The 12,204-nt window shown below is 41.2% G+C and overlaps 2 protein-coding genes across 4 annotated transcripts in view; one reads left to right on the top strand and one right to left on the bottom strand.

Annotated features, from left to right (window-relative positions):
- Positions 1-8,317, bottom strand: part of AP3M1 (adaptor related protein complex 3 subunit mu 1) — a 99,721-nt gene extending 91,404 nt beyond the window's left edge. The window contains exon 1 of one of the 3 annotated variants that reach the window (XM_033941772.1): positions 7,854-8,317. The gene's annotated coding sequence lies outside the window, so the exon portion shown is untranslated. Of the gene's footprint in view, positions 1-6,790; positions 6,967-7,070; positions 7,199-7,853 lie in introns of those variants that run through there. The other 2 variants (XM_033941771.1, XM_033941770.1) reach the window with 2 other exon arrangements.
- ADK (adenosine kinase) overlaps positions 7,158-12,204 on the top strand; it is a 594,014-nt gene continuing 588,967 nt past the window's right edge. Inside the window, exon 1 of the mRNA XM_033941773.1 lies at positions 7,158-7,462. Within this exon, the coding sequence (XP_033797664.1) occupies positions 7,278-7,462 (185 nt within the window). The 5' untranslated portion in view covers positions 7,158-7,277. The remainder of the gene's footprint in view (positions 7,463-12,204) is intronic.

The raw sequence follows: 12,204 nt of genomic DNA, 5'->3' as shown, positions 1-12,204 counted from the left end.
GTGCTTGGGTTCCAACTGCCGAAATCTCTGTTAAAACCTGCTACAGCCCATCTACACCCTCCCAGCCACTGAAGCCCTCCCCAGCCCATCCTTCATCAAATGGTGCTTCTCTCTAAACTTCCTGGGGTACAAACCCTTCCTCAAAGTAAAGGAGGCAGTGTAAGCAAATCAATCTCATGCATATTTATTGTGGATATCCTGAAAACCTAGCTGGCAAAAGGGGTACTCCAGGACAGACTTGTGAAACACTGATTTATCTCCCAATATGAAAATGGATCTGTCTTTTGGATTCTAACAGGTTCTTGAGTCCAGACAGGATGCTGGACTGAAGAAGGTACTATAGATGTGACCCAGCTTGGCACTTATATTTTCATTAATATTTTGAATCAAAAAAAGACCACTTTTGGAACCAAATTAGCTATTCTTGCACTTAAGAAAACATTTAGGCTTTCCTTGATCATTTCAACATATTAGAGAAACAACTGAAGAAGGCAGTTTATGTTGAACCTTTGGTCATTTGCCAACCCAGCTTGCTATATTATGCTGTGTGACATCTATAAAAACCTTTGCTGTACATGTATGCAGGAGGAGCAAAGGTTAGTTTATTTTTTGCTTTCAATATGAACCTTTGAAACTTATGTAGTAGCTGAAACTTACGTGGGAGCTTATTATGGTTAATTATTATTAACCATATATGAGGTTCTTGTTTGAACAATTGAAGTTTGAACAATCATAAAATGTATTTTGATGCTAAATCAAAAAAGGTTTACAAAAGAACCAAAGCTGGTAAAATATTCAGAAAATTTGAGTACCAATTAATTTCTCTACAAAAGAAGCCAGGATAAAAAAAAATGATTTTTTTTTAAATTTACCCCTCCTTTTATCAAGCTGTGCTGCTGAGCAACACGAGCTAAATGCTGAACCATCCATTCTATTCCCAAGGACGGCTTGGAATTTAGCTTGCACTGCTCAGTAGCGCAACTTGATAACTGTGTGTGTGTGTGGGGGGGGGGGGGGGGGGGGGGCAGAGAGATTAATTTGTATAAGAAAGGGGAAATAGCAAACCTTCAAGAAAAAGAACTTAAGAACATAAGAATTGCCGCTGCTGGGTTAGACCAGTGGTCCATCATGCCCAGAAGTCTGCTCATGTGTCAAAGACCAGCGCCCTAACTGAGACCATCCCTATCAGTGTATGTCCTTGTTCAGCAGGAACTTTGTCTTGAATCCCTGGAGGGTGTTTTCCCCTATGACAGATTCCGGAAGAGCGCTCCAGTTTTCTACCACTCTCTGGGTGAAGAAGAACTTCCTTACATTTGTACGGAATCTATCCCCTTTTAACTTTAGACACTGCCCTCTCTTCTCCCTACCTTGGAGAGCTTTGTAACATCTATCAATATGAGGTTAAAAAGACTAATATACAGACGACTAATTGGGAGAACTGAAACTCTATTCACAATCTTAAAAGGAAATAGGACTATATTGCATCATCCCTCACCTATGGATATCTCACTGGACCTGTTGACTCTGTATCAAAGTCATCAATTGTAATGGCACAAAAGACCTCTTAAGGATTTATTTAATAGATCAACCCCCCGTGAGATCAGACATACCTGCGGCCTACCAAGGAAGCAGCAGTGACGGTAACTGGCTAGCATGGGCAGCACTGTGAAGAGGCTACTTGTGGCCTGCCTCACCAGGACCTTCCCTCTGTCGCATCACTTCCTGTAAGTAAACAACACAGCAGAGGGAAGGCTCTGGCAGTGCTGCCTCTGCCAGTCGGCTGCCACTGTTGCTATTACTCTGGGAGATATGTCATAAGTGTTTGAGACTTATTTAGTTAAGACAGAGCTTACAGGATTTGGACAGGGACTGGAAACTGAATTCCTGTGGGGATGGGGAAAAATTTGTCCTCGTGTCATTCTCTAATGTAAAGCAAGAAGGGAGGAAATAAGATCTAATGTTCACCCTGGGTACTTCACTCATTGGTTAAATCTCTTTTATCTGTATCTTTCTTCTCTATGGCCAACTCCTGATTCCGTCCCTTCTGCTTTGCTGTACTATATGTTTGGAACAAACTGCCTGATCTGGTAAGTCAAGCTCTATCTCTGGAATTCAAATCCAGGCTCAAAGCCCACTTCTTTGAAGCTGCTTTCAATTCCAAACTCCAACCCACCTCCTAAGCACTAATAACTATCTTATCATTCTCTCTGTAATTCTAGTTTGTCTTAATTGACTACACCAGGGGTAGGCAATTCCAGTCCTCGAGAGCCGGAGCCAGGTCAGGTTTTCAGGATGTCCACAATAAATATGCATGAGATAGATTTTGCATTTCAAGGAGGCAGTGTATGCAAATCCATCTCATACATATTCATTGTGGATATCCTGAAAACCTGACCTGGCTCCGGCTCTCAAGGACCGGAATTGCCTACCCCTGGACTAGACTGCAAGCTCTTTTGAGCAGGGACTGTCTATGTTTTGGTGTACAGCACTGCTTATGGTGTACAGCACTATAGAAATAAGTAGTAGTAAGAACAATACTCCCTAATCCTCTCAATTTCCTTATCTACACCTCCAATCCCACTTAATACTGCACAGCACCTGTGATCCACATTGGTCTCTTCCCCCAGTCCCCTTACTCTCCTCCATTTCTCCACAGAATCTTAACCCCCTCTGACACTCTCAGAAGTAATTTCAAGAAAATGGAGGATGCATGAAAATGGGCAGATTGGAATGGCCATATGGTCTTTGTCTGCTATCATTCTCTCTGTTTCACTCTAGACATTTTCAGCCCATTTCCACCCAACTCAAACATTTTCTCATAAGAGCATAAGGATTGCCATACAAGGGCAAACCTCAGTTACTATCTCCTCTCATACTCCTCCCACTCTGGAATCTCACTCGCTCCCTGCTCTAAACACAACACTTAAAACCCTCCTGCACTATTATTTCCACTCCAACATTCAATATTCCCTCTAAGGAGTAACGTGGCGGGGCATAATCAAAAAAACATCCAAGTCCCCTTTTGGCCTAAGTCCCTAGATGCAGAAAGTAGGCAGCAGGGAAATGTCCATTCTCAAAAAAAAAACACATCCAAAATAATTTATTTATTTATTTTTTTTTAGAATGGCCTACCTCTACATTCAGCAGTTTAATCGCTTAGACCACCACTACATCTATCCTTAAAACACATTCCCAACCCCCAAAAATCGGGTGTTCGGGGGGTTTCTGTCTGGCAGGAGGGCTTGGACAACCTCCTGCCAGTGAGCAGTGTGGGGGTGGGGGGGGGGAGTGGGTCTGTCCGTCAGGAGGGATTGGGCACAGTCCTACCAGTAATCATTGGGGTTCAAGGGATTTGTGTCGGCAGGAAAGACTGGGCATCTCTCCTGGCAGGGAGGTTATAAGAGATCGTGGCATCTTTCCTGCCGTGATCGTTACAGGTGTGGGGGGATGGGTTGCCTGGGCTGGTGAGCTGATCGCGGCAGCCGTGATCAGCTCAGCAGTCCGATTCGGAACTTATATCTGTTTTGACTTGATCTAAGTCAAAACGTATAAGTTCTATCTGACAATCTGTCAAAACTTTTTGGTTATGGCTGGCAGATGACTAAGTCTAGGTCGGCCCACCTCCTGCCCTTTTCACTCTAGGCTGGTATTAGATAAGTGTAAAACAGTGGTCTCAAACTCAAACCCTTTGCAGGGCCACATTTTGTATTTGTAGGTACTTGGAGAACCTCAGAAAAAAGTAGTTAATGTCTTATTAAAGAAATGACAATTTTGCATGAGGTAAAACTCTTTATAGTTTATAAATCTTTCCTTTTGGCTAAGTCTTAATAATATTGTAATTTATAGCTAAAGAGACATATGATCAAGAAACTGTTTTATTTTACTTTTGTGATTATGATAAACATACCAAGGGCCTCAAAATAGTACCTGGTGGGCTGCACGTGGCCCCCGGGCCGTGAGTTTGAGACCACTGGTCTAAAACCAGTTTTGATTATCAGTACTTGGATGATCTGTCTTTTTGATTGTCCAAGTAGGCCACTTTTTAAAATTTTTTTATTATGAGCCCCCTAGAGTCTGCAAAAAATTTTTTTTTTCATGTGAGCAGCAAGGTTCTTAAAAAAACAACACATTTTTGATCCCAGTTATTAGCAATGTATTTCTGTATACAGCACAAACACCCCATACACACACGGTAATTAATTTACCCCCCCCCCCCTTTTACAAAACCATAGTGTGGTTTTTAGCGCCAGCCGTGGCAGTAACAGCTCCGCACTCAGAATTCCTATGAGCATCAGAGCTGTTACTGCCGTGGCCAGCACTAAAAACTGCGCAACAGTTTTGTAAAAGGGGGGTTAGTTTAATTTTTATAGTTTAATTTTGTTGAAACTCAGGTCAGTATTTTTGTGAGCGACTGCTCATGCACGCTGTTAGACAGAACATAGCCCACATAACCCCTGTTGCTTTATCTTCTCTCTTCCCCAATCTGAACCCTTCTCCAAACCATAACTATCTTTTCTCACAGTTCTGGACTTGGAAAAAGTCAATAACAGTACATCAGCTCATATTCTTCTCTCTTCTTATCCAGCATCCAAATACAATGGTTTGATCTTTGTCAACACATCTATAGAAGCATTTGGGTTCCCAGAAAACATCCCAATGCATTGCACTATTTATTGCTTTTGTCCTGCAAGCCCTTACTTAGCATAAGAGGAATGGATTATGTCACGGAGTTGGCCACCAACTCATGGCAACATGCACAGTGAGAAATCCACTCTGTGATGTTTCATGATAGAATAAAGGAGTGGTGTGTCATTGCCTTTTCCTGCGCAGTGTGCGGCTCCGCAATGTTGGGCAGCAGTGACATAAGAGGAATAGGGTAGCAGAAGGGAGAATTGGAACAGAAAAGATGGGCCACCTTTGATCCAGCCACCCAAAACACAATTGCACTTCTCCCTCCATATTCGCAGGGGTTAGGGGCAGAGCCAGCCTGTGAATAAGGAAAATTGGCAAATAACTTTGGGCCGGCTCTGACCCACCCCTGGACTTTACCTGTTGTAGTCTCATGAGACCACAGGAACTCACAGCACAGCTATGCACGGGGCAGGAGTGTAGAAAGATCGCTCCTTCCCCGCGTCACCACTAGACCACCAGGTAAGGTCTGTGCTCCAGGGGCGGCTGCTTGCCTCCTCCTCCGATTGCCTCCCTCCTTGCCCCGATCCAAGTCCTGGGGCTGTTTTTTTGTGATGCGGGCTGCCAACGAACGATTCTCAGGGGGGGGGGGGGGGGGGCTAAGGAAAAAAAATCACGAATAATCGAAACTGTGAACGTTGAAACCGCGAATAGGGAAGGGGAAGTGTGCATCTTTGACCTGGCCCCCAATTTTATTTTATTTACATTATGGTTCTTCCTATACTGTGTATCAGAGGACCTCTATGGGCACGTGCCAATTCTGTGCCAAGGGTAGAAATGTGTGTCCATTACCACATTACAGTAGATTAGTGACCCAGAGCCAGTGTTTAATTTACTGTAATATGACTTGGGGAGGAGGACAGGGTAAAGTGTTTGGTGCAATGTATGTATCTGATAATACAGTATAATGTTGCATTTGTTAAAGAAGGTAGGGAGGATATTGTTTATGTTAAAGGGGAATGCACACTGTTGTGGACAATATTACCACTGAGACATGCTGACCCCTGATTAGATACACACAGGAGATGAGATGACATGTTGATATACTGATAATGATATGTCAGTGATATCTTGTTATGCAAATCTTCAATAAAAATTGTTTACATAATCTAATATGATTTTTATATGCTGTTATTATCCCCCTAAAACTGAGTCCAAAATGGTGTACAATAGACAAACTGAATAACTGCAGCAACAGCCAACATACATATACACCAATAAACAGTAAAGTAGAATCAGTCTAAAAATCTCTGGAATAATAGAGTTTTAAAATGTTTTCAAACATTATTCATAAGAAAAATTTATTCTGATAAAGGACTCCACCCAAACCCACTTATGCTCCTTTGGGTTCGAGTCAAACTTAGGCTCCTAAAAGGTATTGGGGGGGGGGGGTCCAGGGATTTACTCTGTTTGTGACCCTGAAAAAATGAAGGCAGGTAAAGATCATATGACCTATCCAATCTGCTCATCCATGCCATCATCTACCATCCCTTCCTCTCCCTCCTTTTCAACAAGGATTTAACCATCTAATCATCCTTGGAGATCTATAAACTCTGAAAATTATGTTTTGGGGTGAAATATCTATCTACCTTACCCTTTTTAAAAGGTCTGACTGAGGTTTTTCTCCCAATCTGCTATTTGTTTGTGAGGGGCTCTGTCTCAATATAAACAGCAGTTAACACGTAGAAGTTTAAAAAGTTAGGAATCAAATTCTATGCCCCACTTTCTGTCCACCAAAAATAAGCTCATACAAACGAGCTACAAAACTAAATACCCTCTACCCTATTTCATAACCAACCAAAGTGAAAACAGTTATAAACTTGAGACTTGGAGAAAAAGGGGTGGGGAGAAAAATGTCACGCCCTGCGCTGCATGGGACGACAAATTTTAGTTATCAGAAATATTTGTCCACGTGCCTCTATTCCAAAAACGTACGTATCGGAAAGAATTATAACTAGACTCCCATCGCTTCTGGAAACTGTTTTTCCTCAACTTCCGAGAAAGCGATTTCTTAGCACATTAAAAGCAAAGAACTAACCAAAAAAACTCAAGAGCAAACTCCATACGAATATATATAATAGATAACTCTAAAAAGATTTACCTAAAGCAGCAGAAAAAAAGTAAAGACGTCGGACAGGTGACCACGCGAATCTGCAAAACTCCCTCCACACAATCTGACACATCACCCGCTCCCAGCAAGACCACGACAAAGATGGCAGCAAGGACCATGCCGGCAGCTGCCCCGGCCACTGCCTGACCCTCTCCCCGAAAAAGGAACATTGCCAAAGCAAACCAAAAGAAGAAAAAAAAAGCCCATTCTCCTTTAGATAACGCAAATTTCTATAGGCACAAAACAATGTTTGTCACACGTGCATTCGTACGTCTCAATGACCGCTGGAATACGCTGTCCCCAGTCTTATTTCGCTTTTCACGCCTGTAGATTTTACGGACCAATATATATCATGCGTTATATATTTCTGTAACCGCTCTATCTTATTGAGCGTTCGTGTTCAGTAGCGGGCTTTCTGTGTGGCCGCCTATGGAAAGAAGGTCCCTTCAGTTGCCCAGTGGTACTCGCGGGCAGGGCTATGGAGCAGGAGGAGGAGAATTCGAGCAGCAACTTGAGCAAAAGCAGAAGCAGCGAGCGTATGAGCCACCACATGAAGGGGCGAACAAGGGAGAGCAAGCATTCCTCTCACACCATGAAGCAAGCAGCCGACTCCGAGCCACAGCCCAAAAAGCTCAAGCTGGAGGAGAAAGAGCAACTGCCGAGGTAATTCCCCTTCGCTTCAGGGAGTGATCGGGTATGGTGGGGAGACAACCAACTTCAGGGGGCTGCCTCTCTCCCTTTGGCGTCATTCCATGATGAAAGTCACCACCTTCAGGCAATGTTATCTATTGCGAACGGAACTTCTTGAATGTTTCTTTGGAAGACGTCTATTAGGTGATAAGCGATATAGCATATTTCAGCTGCGATTATTTACCTCCTATAAATGGGCACAACACTTCCACGTTTGAGCATTTTAGACAGTATGATCTATTCCCGATCCGTTTGAATAAGTGTGATGTTGATAGGTTTGGCCACTGGGAAAATTGATTTTTGTACTTCTTAGTACTGTATCGTTCTTTTATTGCATCAAATAAGATTTTTCCCAAACACTTACATGCGTTTTTACATTGCAGTCTCAGAAAATCACTTGCATTTGAATGATTCTTTCTTCAGATAGATGAAAAGTAGTATGATAGTAAAAGAATAGTCTTTGAGAAATGTATTCTATTAATCTTACAACTTTTGTCTCTCTGCAGTGCTTTTCTGTATTAGCCCTATTGTGTGTGACAAATTTTTGGCAGGCAGGGAAAGGTTACGGTTGTCTCTTGGAGCCTGGCCTTTTGCCACCTGTAGAGCTACTGTCAGCAGTGGATACTTTTATATTTCTAAGTGGAGTTGAGAGCAGTGAACTAACATGAAATCTTGAAAATTTTACGTTTCACTGGAAATCAAAGATTCTTTCTTAATCCTGCTGTCCTCCCACGTGGCTTCTGTCATAGACGCTTTTCTCTTGCAATGGCGTTTTCTTGCTTCGCTGATTGGGCTCTTTAACACACGGTAAAACCATCTTCACTTAAGGACGTTTGGGAGTTTGTGCCGCTGCTTCTTCAGCATGGCCGGTGTATTTAATTTCACTTACGATATTTTTATGTGCTAGCTTTTTAATTTTGTTGTTTTGAATCAAGCCAATCAGTTCTAGGGTCAGAGAGCAGGAGGGAAAAGAGAGCAAGAAACGATCTTAAAGTAAAACCTTGGTAGATTGTTAAAATATTGGCGCCCTCTTGAGGATGAAGAGGATTAAATGGAATTCTTTTTTAAAAAAATTTAATTTGGATACCTCTTGTACTAGGAAAATAGCAAAAAAACAACAACAACAAATCACAATGGTCCATGTTTATTGAAAAATGTTGGAGGTCTGCTTTACTGATTTATTGTGAACTACAATAATAAATTTAAGGTTATGGGAAAACTCATGAAATTTAGATGTTGGAAGACATGCTGAATGGTTGTTCTTATATTGCTAGATCAGTCCAGACCTATGGGTAATGTTAGATGGTGTTTGAGCTTTGAAGATTCTGATCATGTCATTAGTATAACTGGTGGTACAACTAGGACCATTCAGTAGTTGCCTGCCTCTAGTAAATGGTGCAACAGTTTTTTCTTTTTTTTTCCTCAGCGTTTGGATCAGATTGTACAAACTTTAGTCTATGATCCTTGGTTCTGTAGTTGAAGTTTTTCCAGGGGACTCTCTTCCCAGGATGTGAGCCAGGGCTAGGCCACTGGTAGAGGTAGAACTATCGATTCCTTTTCAGTGACCAGAGTCTCAACCTGCAGGCCTTAGCTCCATGTGCCATTCTGTATTAGAGACCAAGCAGGAAGGATAAGTCTCTCCCTTCCCCTTCCAAGTTTTAAAATTTAAAACAGACAGCAGTGGATGGATAAGGAGGGGGTAGAGTCACGGACTAAGGCCAGTAGTCTTCTTCAAATAGGTGGTAGGTCTATTGTAGCTGAACCCAGGGCAACCAATTCTGCTGCTCAGAGGATGCACATCTGTAGTTGTGCAGATATGGCGCTTTTTTTTTGTTCAGTATTTTTATTAGTTTCAGATATAAAACACAATATAAGATATACATAACAGTAATAGGTATGACAATTTACATAGCCATGATATGGCGCTTTCTGGAACTTCTGCTGTGCTGGTTAGTGCTGTGGGTCCCAATGAACAAGCACAGCAGCTGGTTCCTTCCACACTCTGCACAATGGGGATTGTGTCATGTTACACAAGGAAGTTGCAGGGAGTGCAAAGACTCTCCCCCAAGTGTGTGCTCTTTTCTCCAAGAAGTCTCTGTTGAAATAATTTTAATATGAATGATGACAATTTTCTTCCCAGCAGTGTTGCACACATGTGGTCCAAAGTGAGTAGTTTTCCCCTGGTGGAAGAGTTGACATGGGGTCACAAGGAGGGGAGATGGCTTCAGTTTTCTACCCTTTTGACTGAATATTTTAGGCAGACCTTTAGAGCTCCAAGGGCATGGTCACTGGAGAGTCATTACAGATAAAGTGCCTAGAGTTGTTGTTTTTTTTTAAATAGAAGCATAGAAACATGATGGCAGATAAAGGCCAAATGGCCCATCTAGTCTGCCCATCTGCAGTAACCATTATCTCTTTCTCTCTCTGAGAGATCCCACATGCCTATCCCAGGCCCTTTTGAATTCAGACACAGTCTCTGTCTCCACCACCTCTTCTGGGAGACTGTTCCATGCATCTACCACCCTTTCTGTAAAAAAGTATTTCCTTAGATTACTCCGGAGCCAATCACCTCTTAACTTCATCCTATGCCCTCTCATTGCAGAGTTTCCTTTTAATCCCCTATCACAGCGAATACGGAGGAAGAAGTGTACCAATGTGCTGCTTCCTCCTCCTATACCCACCTAGAGTGGAGTACTCATCTGAATCACAGGGCTATAACTTGGCTTCAGAGCATATATTTTTAAGGAAATTGGTATCAATTTTTTTTATTTATTTCTAAACATTTAACAACTATGGGTACATGTTAAATTTTGTTTTAATTCTTTATAGGCGGGTTATGCAATTTAATTGCCCCTATGCTGGATATGAAAGAAACATAAACAGGCAAATTAAAAAAAAGAATTGGATTAAATTACATTTATATGCTTCCCTCTATAAATGAGGTTCAGCAATTTTCTAAAGTTGAAATAGCATTGATCCTAAATAACCTCCAGTGGAAGACAGTTCCATGAGCAAGGTCCTATTACTGAAATGGGACATAACATTCAGAACCTGCAGTAAATATTGATTAGCTAAATAAAGAATACAAGAACGTGCATATTCTTGTGTAAAATCCATCATATATTGAGGAGTCGGAACTGGATGGCTATGAAACAATAAAAATAAGGGAAAGGGGATGGGATTTGATATACCGCTTTTCTGTAATCAAATCAGTTTAGGAGGGTGGTTTGAAATATTTGGTAAAAAACAAGTTAAAAAGTGTGTCTCCATTTAGGGCTATAAGCTTAGCCCAGTAAGTTTCTAGTTTTTTTTTTTATTGTAGGAAAAATAGCTTATGAAAAATCTGGAAACTCGTTGGAATATGTTGTTTAACTTGCCTTTTTACCAAACTTTTCAAACCACCCTCGTATGCAAGTACTTATTTTGTATTTGGGGCAATAGAGGGTTGCACAGAGTTACAAGTAGACCCTGGTTTCCTTGCCATTTATTGCACTAACTGTTAGGCTTCTCCTCCATTCCTCTGTTGGGCTTGTCTACAGCCAATAACTAGTCACTCTCTGGCAGCAGCTTTCTTTACAATCAATAGTGCTTTCAAAGAACATTGAGGAAGACCCAAAAATGCACCTTTACAATCTGAGTGACAAAACCAGTGCTTGCACAGCTACGAGGGCTGATTGAAATGTAATGAAACTCCCTTTGTTTTTCTTTCTAAGAAGTAGATGTGAAGCTCATACATCAATGTTTCTGAACCTGCAGTTGGATGCTATAGTCTTCATTGTTGGGTCATAGCGAGAGGAAGATGTGATTGTGAACATATGCCAGAGGTGTATGATTGAATTTTATGTTAAACTTGGAAAGAGTGGTAAAAAAATGCCAAAGTCACAGTGCTAAAAGTGATGTTTCAAAACAGTCTACTGCACGTCTTTGAATTATTTTTGAAATGCTGCAAAAAAATGTACTGAATGTGAAAGACACTACTTTGAAAAATAAAAATGTTCAGATCCTGTGGAGTCTTCTGATTTCTGAATACAAAAAACAGTGTCGTTACTTTTCAATCAGCCCTTTTAAATGCAACTCCTGTGCAGGTAGCAGAGGCTTTCATTTCTAAAGCAAACATTACCTTAGCTACTGATCTACTACTACTTATCATTTCTATAGCACTGAAAGGTGTATGCAGCGCTGTACATATGCATTTAACATGTAATAGAGGGTCCCTGCTCGGAAGAGCTTACAATCTAATTTAGACAGAGAAATAGGACATACAGGAGTTGGGGAGTTTCTCACGGAGAAAACTGTAAGATGGACATAGGGATTAAAAGCAGCCTTGAAAAAGTGAGCTTTAATCTCCATATGAGTCTTCACAGAATCCAATTTCAGACCTAAATTGTGCATTTGACTTTTACACCTGGCAGATAGACTCCTTCAGTTTGACCCAAACCTAAATCTACCATCTAATGAATTCTGAAAATAAACATTTCATTTTTATCAATATTCAGAATTTAATTTGTTAAGGGAAATCCAGGCCTAAGGCAAATGCTTAGCCACTTATACCAAAATATCTACCACACCCTATATTGGGGAAAAATGAATTGTCATCTGTGTAGAGCTTAAAGCAAACTTCTTCCCTTGACGAGAACTTAGCTACTAATGACTGAAGATTAATATTAAACAAAATTTTATGGTGATCCCAAAAACCTGAATATCTAAGTGTGCCT

Source organism: Geotrypetes seraphini, chromosome 4 (assembly GCF_902459505.1).
Source record: "Geotrypetes seraphini chromosome 4, aGeoSer1.1, whole genome shotgun sequence".
Taxonomy (NCBI): domain Eukaryota; kingdom Metazoa; phylum Chordata; class Amphibia; order Gymnophiona; family Dermophiidae; genus Geotrypetes; species Geotrypetes seraphini.
Note: the sequence above shows the minus strand (reverse complement) of the source record. Positions and strands in the feature narration are given on the sequence as shown.